Source organism: Miniopterus natalensis, chromosome 15 (genome assembly GCF_054644295.1).
Source record: "Miniopterus natalensis isolate mMinNat1 chromosome 15, mMinNat1.hap1, whole genome shotgun sequence".
NCBI classification, from domain to species: Eukaryota; Metazoa; Chordata; class Mammalia; order Chiroptera; family Miniopteridae; genus Miniopterus; species Miniopterus natalensis.
In genome coordinates this window covers 43,848,423-43,860,696 of record NC_142095.1, presented here as the reverse complement: position 1 = coordinate 43,860,696, position 12,274 = coordinate 43,848,423, and the positions used below count along the sequence as shown (strand labels likewise).

Genomic DNA, 12,274 nt, shown 5'->3' with positions numbered 1-12,274 from the left:
ATTAAGAAAACTCCTCACAACAATAACAGCCCCCGATGCTCAGGGTTCCTCGCAGAAACCATCAGGATGGCTTAGTAACATCTGAACGTACGACAGAGCAAAACTGCTGCTGGCCAGGGTGCTGGCGGTCACATCTCACAGCGGAGGCCGGACCAGCCATGCCCTGGTCTCACCACCTATAAACCGGGGCTCTGGTGGAGAGCCCTATTTCTTGGGATGGGACCGTGGGCTCCTACAGCCCTCACGATGCAAGAGCCTCTCACCCTGTAGGTTTCCATGTCACTTCCCCAGAGTCCCTGCCCTCCTCACGACTCTCTTCGACAGCAGGCTGTCTACGTCCTTTATCACCATTTCATGGCCTCCAACTTCAGTGAGTTGGTTTTCTGGCTTGCCAGCTGACTTTCTTGCTTGCTTTCTAACATCTTGCCCCTGACTTCCTGGCGTGAGCTCGAGCTACCTGCCAGCACCTCTGTCTCCTGCTTATACTGTGAGCTTCCAGACGCGGGGCCAGGCTCCCCTGGGTTAGCACCCAGCCCAGTGCCTCGCACCAAGAAATATAGGTGTTGAATAAGGAATTAAATCTTAATAAATTTAATATCGAGGCCATCTTTACTCATTTACTCCATTGCGTGGTTGAAGTCCTTGGAGTTACTTTGAGGAAAGTATATTTTACCAGGAACAAATATCAAGGCAAGACTTGTTCCAGCAACAATAAGAAAGTAGGTTACTTTTCCTGAAATAAAATAGAGAGACACACACATGTGCGCGTGCACACGCACACACGCACGCACACCTTCTATACCAGGGACACACACTCCAGGAGCACTAAGCACTTTCTGGATCCGCACCCCCGAACCCAACTGCTCAGAGCAGTGTGGAGCCTCAGATGCGGACGAGCCACCTACCTGGATTAACCGTGATAAATTTGCTATCCTCGGAAAATCGGTCCCCTCGGGACACAGGCTTTTTAGACGGCATTTCGGGACTCTTGCGATCACTCCCTTCGTCATGTTCCTCTGTGACGGTGGGGGGCACCTGGGTGGAGGTGACCGAATCGGAGTCCGGGGCGGCACCCCTCCTGTCATCGGGCTGGGCGGTGGGGACAGCAGTGTGGTCCTGCTGGGGCCCAGGTATAGTCCGACGCCCCCCGTCCTGGGCGGTTCTACCGGGAGATGAGGGTCCGGGCGCGGGCTCGGCCTGGCCGCGGCCCGGGGCGGCGTGGGTCACCCCGCTCCTGTCCCTCTTCCCGGAGTCCTTCTCCCCCTCCTCCTCGTGCTCCCGCTCCCCATCCTCACTCTCGCTCTTCTCGTCCTCCCCATCCTCAGTGCCCTCGCCGTCCTTGCTCGGCGCCGCGTCGCCATCGGGGCCCGGGGACGCCACGGCCTCCGTGGTGGCCAGGACCGGCCTGACGGCCTGCTTGCTGGCCGCCGCGGCCGTGGGGAGGCGTGTGGGCCACACGGTGCTGGGGAAGGAGGAGATGCCACCACCGCCGAACCCCAGGCCGGCCAGCAGCGTGCTGGTGACCACCGAGGCTACAGTCGCCTGGCTGCCGCTGGAGGATGGGCCCATCCCAGTCGCCATGGAAACGAATGAGAAGGGGATGCCAGAGGATGTCCAGGTCGAGGACCCCGAGCTGATGGGGGCCATGTCGGCCGAAGAGGCAGGAGATGCTGTGGGCTTGAAAGGGCCACCCAGGTGGTGGAGGGGAGGGACAAAGAAAGAGAAAGCAGAGAAGCGTCAGTCATTCGATTGGGAAGGTTATGGCCTGCAAAGGGCTTTCCTGGTTTTTAATTTTACTCGTGGGGTTTGCCAAAGCTGACCTTAGTGATCATGGGTGACCATCTCTGATTAATGAGATGACCAGCTCATGACAATAATCACTGCTCCATTTAACAATTGCCAACGATGTGCTGGGATTTCCCATGGTACCTGACAAGGTCATCACTCAGTTTTAAAGATAGGGAAACTGAGGCACAGAGATGTCAAGGGGCGGAGGCAGGGCAGGTAGCTTATGTTCAAGCCTCAGCTCACTCTTCCCACCGTACCAAACCGGGGCTCAATTGTGGGACTGTGCTAAATACGACAGCTCGGGAAGACAACCAGTGTTGCTCTGAGTTCTGAGCTTAATTTTAGTTCTTAGATCCTGGTGTGGAGAATCCAGAAATCCATCTGATGGTCTACACAGTTCAAAACAGATGGCCAGAACACCTTTATCGCTTTATCGCAAAGTTTTAGTTTGAAACTTTTGGAGTTTAAAGATGATTAAGGTAGCAAATGCTGAGATCTGAAGCTGCTTAATGAAATGCCAGATGCCACACAAGACGAGGCGCTCGGTCCACGAGGGTCAGGCAGCCTCGGCCCCTCATGTGCTCTCTGGGTGATGCTGGGCACATCACCCTAACTCATTGGGCCTCGGTTTCCTGAACCATAAAACAGAAATAATGGGAACACCAATTTTGTGGGATGCTGTGAGGAGTAAGAAAAGTAATAAATAATCTTAAAATAATCTGTGCTTGAAACCCAGGAAATGCTTAGTACGTTTTAGGCTTTTACTGTTATTACCAACTATGTGGTCAATATTATGATTATTAGTTGCACAAGAAATGGTAAAACTTAGATATTGACTGAGGCTTCAGAAATTTTCAGATCCACCTAACTCTGGGCAAATGACAACCTCTGAATTTTAGCATATGCCCAGCGAAGGGCTTGGAGCAGCCCTGTGCAATCCCACATCCTAGGACCCTACAGATAGCAGATCATTAAAAACTTGAGAATTTTTTCCTTGACAAAAATCATACTGTACATAACACTACTGCTTTCACGCTGTTGCACAGCTTGTTTTCATAACATACTGAATTATAAACAGTGAATGATGTAAATTTTTCTCTATTTTAACGCCTTTACATTAAGCCGTTTAACAACATGATACTGCCACCTCGTGGCGACAGCTTTAACTACATGCAAATTAACAACCAGGACAAAACAATTGCCCGTCTTCACTTACCACGCCCGTTTTAACGATTCTGGTCCCTTGGAATATTCGAGTGGTGTTAGCTGAGAAACGAAAAAATTACATTGTAAACTATGAATTGTTGTTTTTGTGTTTGTTCCAACAAAATTTTACCCACAGACGTAAATGTGAATTACATACAACTTTCATGTTATGAAATATTATTCCTTTGTAGATTCCCCCCCCCCCCCAACCACTTAAGAATGACAAGCCCTTCTTAGATCGTGAATCATTAAAAAATATGCAGAGGCTAGATTTGGTCTGTGGGCTGCAATTTGCTGAATCTTGTCTTAAGCTATTAGTTTAAAATTTTTTTTAATTGTTACTGATTTTGGATTTATTGAGGCAAAACTTAAAGTAAAATGTACAAACCTTAAGTGTATAGTCCAGTTAGTTTTTACCTCTGTAAACACCTGTGTACCTACCACCCATTCTGAGATACAGACATCCTCCCGCTCCCCAGCAGGTCTGCAGGTGCCCCACCCAGTCAATACCCGCCTCCCCTTCCCAAAGGCACCCACCATCCTGGCCTCCGTCAGAGTTCTGTTCTGAACTTCATATAAGTGGAATCGTATTATTTCACTATTCCTCTCTATTTGATTTTTGTTTAAAATTTTTCATAGGATCCTTTCAGTGATTACAATAGACATCCTAAATTTACTATAGTTTACCTTAAATTAGCACTTTTACCACTTCCTAAGAATGTAAGAACTATACGATTATTTAACTCTACTTGTCCACCTCACCTTTGGCATGTTGTCATACACTTCATTTCTTCTTAAGTTTTAACACCCAGCGTTGCTTTAAACGGTCAGATTATTTTATACTAACCACACACTCCTCCTCCTGGTGTTTGGATATTATTATTCAACAATATTACATTATAACTTTAACATAACACAAAACTTACCATCTTAGCCACTTTTGCGTACACAGTTCAGTCAAGTGCGCTCACAATGCTGTGCGACGGAGCCCCAGACGTCGCCTCTCGTAAACCCGACGCTCTGCCCCCATTAAACAACTGCCACTCCCGTGCCCCAGCGCCCAGAAACGCCCGTGCTGCTCTGTTTCCTAGTACGTCACTGAACTGGAATCACACGTTTGTCTTTTGTAACAGGCTTCTTTCACTTAGCACAACGTCCTCACAGTGCCTCCCCGTGTCGGAATTCCCTTCCTTTTCAAGGCTGAATAATAACCCACCGCACGTGTGCGGCACTTCGCTTCCTTTCATTCCTGATGGGTGTCTGGGCTGTTGCCACCTTTTCGCTGCCGTGAATAACGCTGAACAGTACAACTTTAGAAAAGGACATCAAATTACGTTTGTGTCGTTATCTCGAAAACCAATAATGCTGCATAAACTAGAGGTCTGCTTCCTGTGCAGGCACGGCACTGAAAAACTGGTAAGAAACGCTAAACAAGAAATAGCATTTGTGCATGCTGTTATTTTTATCTAAACCAGAAGTGGCAGGTGACCAATATAACTTTTGTTTGGCCTGCAGGCTATTTTGAAAAACTGAATTTGCTGCCATTGTACACAGTAGCTTTGTCAACACTGTGTACAAGGCAGCTTTAGCCTAAAAAAAAAAAAAAAAATCCCAAATTCCAGCTTATCCTGAAAAATCACAGTATTTGGCAAAACTGAGCTCACCTTCCTGCAGGGCAACATTCTGCTGAAGCTAAGTGTCAGTCACCTGCTCTCAGTGGGCACAGGACCTCCACCTTCCCACGGACAGCCGCCCGCCTTTGTGCATGTCCTCTGCCGGGCCCTGCGCACCAAGTGTGCAACTCCTGGCCTAACCAGATATTCATTCTGGACAGTTGTAAAGTGAAATGTGCAGAGACAAATGCAGGGACAGACCGATCGAGAAGTCAATGCCACCAGGTCACACGAGGCAGCCTATGCAACAAAGGGCTCTCGGGACTAAGCAGAGCCTCAGACCATCCTTTAGTTGTTGAAGGATCCTTGCTGCGTGGACTGTCTCAGACAGGTCTGCGTGCCTCCCTTTGTTAAGACAAAAAGAGAAGTTCCCAGGAGACCTGCTCCACCTGCCCCTTCCAAAGGCTCTGATGAAGGCCCCTCCATCCGCAGGCCTGCCTTTCATTAATCTTGAACAATTTCCAGCGGGACAGTTCTGGTCGTGGTGGCAGGAGCGCTGAACCTGGGTCCACGGGCCTAATGGAACGCACGTACAGGGAAGGTGACACTGCTCTGTCCCTGAGTTCTCACTGAGATGCAGCCCTTCCTTCCACCATGAACACAGCAACAGACCTCAGCTTCGTGAACAGGACCTGGGGCTTTGTCTCCAATGGAAACGAGATTTTCTTACTGCCTCATATGTGCAGGTCTTTGGGAATAATTTCTGTTCATCCCTCAGAAATCACAGCAGCCAACAGGCCCACCACTCGTCACTTAATTCTTTAATGAGAACACGCGCATATTACTGCAGTCCAAATTTGTTAGTTTAAAATATTTTGACAACTGCATTTGAAAATAATTGGTTTCCTTTCCTATGTATTTTATTTTTTTATGTTAAATCGTTTTAAGAGACAGTCCATCAGCTTTGCCTCCAAGGTGCCTAATGGGTTTGTGACTCAAACAAAAACTCAAGAATCCCTATTTTCCAGGACTGTTGAGCGTTACAAAAAGGCATTGAACATTTAATAAATCAGTACTGTTATCTGTTTGTTGAAGACTGGGGCATGGGGCTAATATTTATTCTTTAGGGTGGTCCACTGCTGTGCAGAAATGACTGGGCTTTGAAATAAGGAATCCAGACCCAGCTTTGTAGCCAAGTGATTTCTCACAGGTACTCACTCACCTGCCTCAAACGCCATTTCCCTTCTGTAAATAACACCTGCATTACCAGCTGCCACGAGGTCAGATAAAATAACTTATGGGCAAACGCTCTGTAACTGTGATTCACTCCACAGCTACTGCTTGCTACTATTACTATTATATTTATCACAGTAAGGTAAATGTGACATATTTATATAGAATGTAAATACTGGTATATTTACTATGATAAGGTAAATATTCCCTATGGCTTCCTCATGCTCCCAAGTCAGAGGTAAAAGTTATCACTCAGAAACCTAATTCTCTAAGCTTTTCTCCTTTCCCCGCTAAAACTTAATTCCTAAGAGTTAGTTTTGTGCCCTGGCCTCTACTGCTCACCAGAAAAGGTAAGCTAGCTTCCTCCACTAAGATTTCGTTTTCACTGGAGGCTGCAGGGCAGATGCTGAAGCCATTGTGGGGAGGAGAAAAGGGTCCGTGCCCTTTGTCAACATACGGGGACAAACACAACACATACAGTTTGTGAACTCATGTCCACCTCTGAACAAAGGAAGTCTACAGACAAACGAGACACCAGCCATTTTCAACAAGTCCCTGTGATCAGACATTTTAAATATCCCATGCTTAGAATTTATAGCTGACAAGGCCTTTTGGAATTACATTACATTACAAACATTTAATTTTTCAAAGTCCATGCAGAAGCCAGCAAGCTCGGGGGCCCATTAGTCAGGAAAGGCAGTTCTATGGCTCCCAGGCTCCTGGTTGGAGCACACGGGAGACCTGATCATGATTTATGTGTCCAGGGCCCTGGCCTCAGCCAGCGCCCACTCTGGCCTCCTGTTCTTGCTCCCCTGGGCTGGCACAGACCTGGCCTTGGAACTGCGGTCCCTCCTCAACGCTGGCAAAGGGGCAGAGCACAAGTGGACATAGTGAGCATGATTTATTTGTGAAAAGCATACAGCATGCTAATTTCAATTAGTTTAAATGGAAGGGTGAGATAATGTAGACATTAGCAAAGAATACTTAAACACTAAATGCAAAATTATAGAGCTGGAAGGGAGCCTTGGAGGGAATCTAGGCTGGAGGGCTTCTTACCCTGGGTTCATCATTTATGACTTTTTAAATCTAACCTAATATAAGGGGATATTTATAGTGGGTGCCAGACACTATGCGAATTGCTTAGCATGCATCACCCCATGCCGTTCTATAAGGACGCTGGGAGGTTGGTACTATTAATATGACCACATTTTGGACTGTGAAACTGAAGCTTAGGAAAGTTAATAAAAATTCTCCGAACTGCAGAAATACTAAGTGCGGCCAGGACTCAAACTTGGGACCCTCATTCCAGGGCCTCAGTTCTCAACCAGGACTTCTGTGTTCATTGTGCCTGCCAGTCACCGGGCTCTCTGGTTAAGACTCAGACTCGTGGGCCCCACCCTCAGAGATGCTGAGGTGACCGATCTGGGGGGCCCTGAATGTGCATTTCTCACAGGCTTCAGATGCAGCTGCTGCTGGAACTACACACTGTAGTAGGGGTCCTGAAGTTGTATGCTCAGTTTTGGCTTTTCTAGGAAAAAGCCTTCACCAGATACATAACTCAAAAAGGTGGAGAACCACTGCCTGGTAGGGAGGTTTCCCTGAAACTGAGGACCCAGGAAGAGGAGACCCTCTTCAGGGAGGGCCTCGGTCCTGCAGAGGGAAGCTGACGCCCTGATCCCTCCACGCTGGTCTCAGCACACATCACAAAACCAAGTCCCATAGGCTGGTGGCCTGGTTTTGTAAATAAAATTTCATTGGAACTAGGACTGGAGTTGGGTTAGGGCAGTGATTTTCAACCTTTTCATCTCAGGGCACACACAAACTAATTACTAAAATTCTGCAGCACACCAAAAAATGTATTATATTTTTGCCAATCTGACAAGGAAAATCAGCATATTTTTGCTTCATCACACAGGACAGCCACTGCTGGGTTGTTTGTTGTCATCTTTTTATTTGACAATCTAAGGGAAAAGAGGTCAGTGCCCCTGACTAAACAGTCAGGTGCCGCATGATTTAAAAACTCTTCCGGCATACCAGTTGGAAGTTGTTGAGTTAGGGCAAGTAAGACAGAGTGGATCCCAACTTTATTTAAAATTCTATTATGTTGTTCATGATTTTTTTGAATTGACTTTGCTTTTTAAAAATATTCCATTAAAATTTCATATGTCTTGATTATTGAGTTTTTTGCAGCCCTTTAAGTTTTGCACCTAGGTGCCTCACCCTAGTCCTGGCCCTAGAACTTTCTGCCAATCCCCCAAATCAGCAGGAACAAATCCTATTTCTCAAGATGCTGAAGGGTCCTGCCAGCTGGAAGGGGGAGCTGTGTCTGCTGGGCCCTAGTTTTTGGATCACGATAGAAATCCCAGCGGGGACTCTGTGGTCTGATACAGCGTCAGACAAACAAGTATAGTAACAGTCACCGCTCTGCTCTGCCTCCCCTCTTCTGGCCTATGAAACCCCTGACCTAAACAACAGGCCTAAATCCCTGAGGCTCCCGTTGTGATTTGAAGCCCCACAGAGCCTTAGGCCAGGCTTGTTTTCTTCTGTCCAAGCACCTGCGTGGGAAAAACACACAGACTGGGGGGAGGGGGTCCGGAGCATCCCGGCCTCACCTTGAAAGAGCATGGTCTGGCTGAAGTCGCTGCGCATGTCGTTCCGGCACACGGCCTGGACGCGGAACAGGTAAAGGCTGTCCGGTGAGACGTGGCTGATGGTGGCTTTCTGCAGGTGAAGTGAGAAAAGCAGTGAGCAGGCCCGGAGGCCAGTGCACACCCACCTTCTAAGCCAAATCTAAAGCAATGCGGAGCACCGCTCTCAGGCTTGTGTGGCCACGCACAGCCGACAGGCGTGATGCTCCCGCGGACCAAAGGCCTGCTCCGAAAGGAAGGAGCGGTCAGAAAGAACCTGGCCTGGAGTCTGCTTTCAACAGGGAAATACACAGGGTGAGAGGTAACAAAACCAGCCCGGACTCTCCTGGCTGAGGCCTGGACTGCGCCTTCAGCCCTCTTTATACTTGTGAGTCTACCTCTCTTCACTAATCTACCTTCTAGACTGTAATTATTTGCCCTAGACGGCCTCTGGAATTAGCAAGTGCACCAAATTTCCAGAGCCACGCACAGTTTAAAACATCAGCAGCAAGATCTGCAGTTTAAAGGCCTCGCCATACCTCGACCATGGGTAATATGGGGCACGATGCCAGGAAGGATACCCGGCTGGAGGTCAGGTAAGGTTAGATGCAGCCTTTCCCCCACTCACAGGCTGTGATCCTGAGCCAGGTGCTCAGTGTCTTTGGCCTCTGCTGCCTTCCCGTGTAAAATGGGGAGAGAAACAGCTACCTCGCAGGGTCCTTGTGAAAGCCAGATGACACAGCCCGGCAAATCTGTTCATATGTAGCCCACAACGTGAGATGGAAAGAATGGCCCTGGTCTAATACAGGGCCAGCCAGCCCCAGCTCACAGTCCAAATCTGGCCCCGTCTGTTTTTGTAAATAAAGTTTTACTGGGACCCAGCCACACTCATTCCTTTCCATGCTGCCTACGGCAGCTTTCACCCTACCGTGGCAGGGCTGAGTTGTTGCCACAGTGACCTTACAGGTCATGTCCCGTAAACCCTAAAATCTTTACTATCTGGCCCTTTCTAGAAAAAGTTTGCCAATCCCCAGTCATTAGACACCTGCTAAATCCAGGCTCTCATTCCTCAAAGCTTTATTCCAAGAGTCTTCAAAACTGAGAAAAGAGAAAGTACCTAAAAAGCAGACCGCGCCTGCTTTGTGCAGAAACAAACAAAAGCAGCCGATTTCAAAGACCCCTAATGGATGAGGTGTCGTCCCTGAAACGCGCTCTGGGCCAAGTATCAAAAGCAGCCTTGGGAGCTCAACCGCCGGGCGGGCTCTCCCGCTGCAGCGACTGGAGACCTCTGACCGACGGGCATGAACGGGGCCGTGGCCACGCCTGCTGCGGCTGCGAGGAACGGCTCCGGGGACAGCAGCAGGCGGCCGGACGCTGGCTCACTTTCGGCCTCACCTCTCCCTCTTGGAGAGGCCGCAGTAACGCCCGGCCCGGGCCTGAAGTGAGGATGCGGGAGGGCGCGTGCCCCGCAAACAGCCGCGCCACCGTTAAACATGACTTAGGTTTCCGGGCCACGGTCACCCTCAGCTGGAGGACAGTTTTCGTGCTGCTAAGCGCGCCTGACTTCCTGAGGAATTAAGAAAATTAATTGCGTGTCCCCAGAGAAACTAAGCACCTCTAGACATTCCTACGGAAAAGCACTTGCCATCAAGGCGCGTTTCCGTCTGCATTGCTTTCTCTCTGAACCGAATTCATGCCTCGCTCTCTGAACCCCTGACCCCGTCTTCTGTTAGAGCAAAGTCTCCGCGCCATCTGGCGGGGATTTATTAGGTTCACGGCAAGCCAGCATCTATTCATCTTGGCGTGTTTAATTATTTTTCACTTAGAACAGGAAACCGCCTAAGCGCCTACGCAGTCTCTGCTGATTAACGCGGCAGCCACCTCTACTCTGGGAAGAAAATCCCCGTGGGCTTCCAGTGGTGACAACAGAGAGGTTAAAACACATCACAACCTTGGGGGATTTTCCGGAGATTCCTCTCGTTTCATGAAGCTCATCATCCCCTAACGTGACCCAGATAACAACGTCTGGTGGGGAAATGGAAGATATAAATGAAAACGAAGCTAAAGGATCTTCATCTAAGGAATACAGAAAGTATTCTTCCATCACCGGTTGAATGGGCCCCGGGGGACTCGCCCTGGGAGGGGAAAAAGTGATCGCCGTCATTAAGAACCCCACTCTGTGACTGCATCTCTCATGTGCACACACAATCATGGATTTCATTATTCCAAAGCCTGCCTTTGATTAATGATAAAAGCGCAGGCTTTCAAACCCAAAGGCGCCACTTTGAGTTCTGTGCGAAGACGTGAAGACTAGTGCCTGTTGGAGGGCTTGCTTTCCCGGGGGGGGGAGACGCTTCTGCAAACATCTGATCTCAATGGCTTTGCTGGGTGTTGGCCACTACACATTTTATGCAAATTTTAAGAAGAAATGTGGAGCTGGGCATGTAGCTCACAGTGAGGTCAGATGTCTGAGGGTCGGGGGACAGTGGTCACAGGGATCCAGCAGGCAGGAATGGGTGAGGCGGATCTGGATCAGATGGGAAAGGGAGTGTGGGGACAGCGGGCAGCTGCCTGGTGGGGGGGACAGTAGCAGCAGGAGAGAAAGGGGAGGAATAACTGTAGCAATAATAACTGCTGCTCACACAGTGCTTCCCAGGCGCCGGGACCTGTGGCTCATGCACACAGCAGTTAATATTTACTACAATCCTATTGGATGCAAAGGGCTTAACAGAAGCTTTCTGTGTCTATACGAATGAAAGACAAAGGAGTCGATTTTAAAGGGCCCAATTATAAAGAAATTAACCAGCCTTCCCGGGTGGCAATGGCCAGCAGGTGTGAGGGTGGAGGGGGCCCAGGCAGGCTCGGCCACAGCGCACGCCGGGGGCCCCTGCAGGGAGGCAGAGCGGTGGCAGCGTGGCGTTGAGGGGACAGAAAGTCCGCCCGCAGTGCCTGGCAGAGAGACGTGGTGGGGACCCCTCTCCAAACTGCAAGGGGAGCAGGCACCCCGACTTTTACCAAGTCTTTGTCGCTGTCCTTGGTAAACGTCTTCTCCTTCTCGTCTTCGTTCTTGGTCCAGCTGTAGGAGATCATGTAGTTAATGATGGGCGGGTGGTAGATGGTCTCCGGCTGGCTCCAGGACACCTGCAGCGCCGTCTGGTTCAGGGGCTGCACCTTCATGTGGATGGGCGGAGAGCTGCAGACTGAAGACACACGGCGAGCTCAGCGGGCTCCCAGCACAACGCGCCACCCACAGGTCTGCCCCGTGGCCTCAGAGCCCCGCCTCGAACTCCTGACGGAGGCACACAGAACACCCCCACTCCCTTCACCTGAATCTGCCCATCAATGTTTTGCCACCTCTCTCCTCGCTCTCTCTTTGTACAGGACACACACACACAGCCGTTCTCCTGCTAAGCCTTCAGCAGCAGTCAGACATCCTGACACTCACTCCTTAATTTTCCACCCTGCATCTCCTAGGAGTAAGGATATTCTCACATCTGAGTGCAAGAGGCTGGATGGTTTGTCCCCCCAAATTCATATGTTGAAGCCTAATCCCAAATGTCATGGTCTGTGGAGGTGGGGCCTTTGGCAAGGGATTAGGTCATGAGGGTGGAGCCTTCATGAATGGGATCAGTGTCCTTATAAAAGAGCCCCAGCGAGCTCCCTGCCCCTTCTCAGCGTGAGGACAGTGGGGAGCCACACTGCGAACCAGGAGGCGAGCTCTCACCAGGCGGGGAACCTACTGGGCCTTACCTTGGACTTCCCGGCCTCCAGGACTGCAAGAAACAAATTTCTGTTGTTTCTAAGCCA

At 49.6% G+C, this 12,274-nt stretch overlaps 1 protein-coding gene across 2 annotated transcripts in view; it reads right to left on the bottom strand.

The window, feature by feature from the left end:
- The window catches only part of PTPRG (protein tyrosine phosphatase receptor type G), a 637,170-nt gene that overhangs the window by 81,562 nt on the left and 543,334 nt on the right, over positions 1–12,274 (bottom strand). For both annotated transcript variants that reach the window (XM_016223094.2, XM_087825063.1), the window contains exons 9-12: positions 11,483–11,667; positions 8,453–8,561; positions 3,005–3,054; positions 906–1,677 (exon numbers count right to left, since the gene is read on the bottom strand). In XM_016223094.2, the coding sequence (XP_016078580.2) occupies positions 906–1,677; positions 3,005–3,054; positions 8,453–8,561; positions 11,483–11,667 (1,116 nt within the window). The remainder of the gene's footprint in view (positions 1–905; positions 1,678–3,004; positions 3,055–8,452; positions 8,562–11,482; positions 11,668–12,274) is intronic.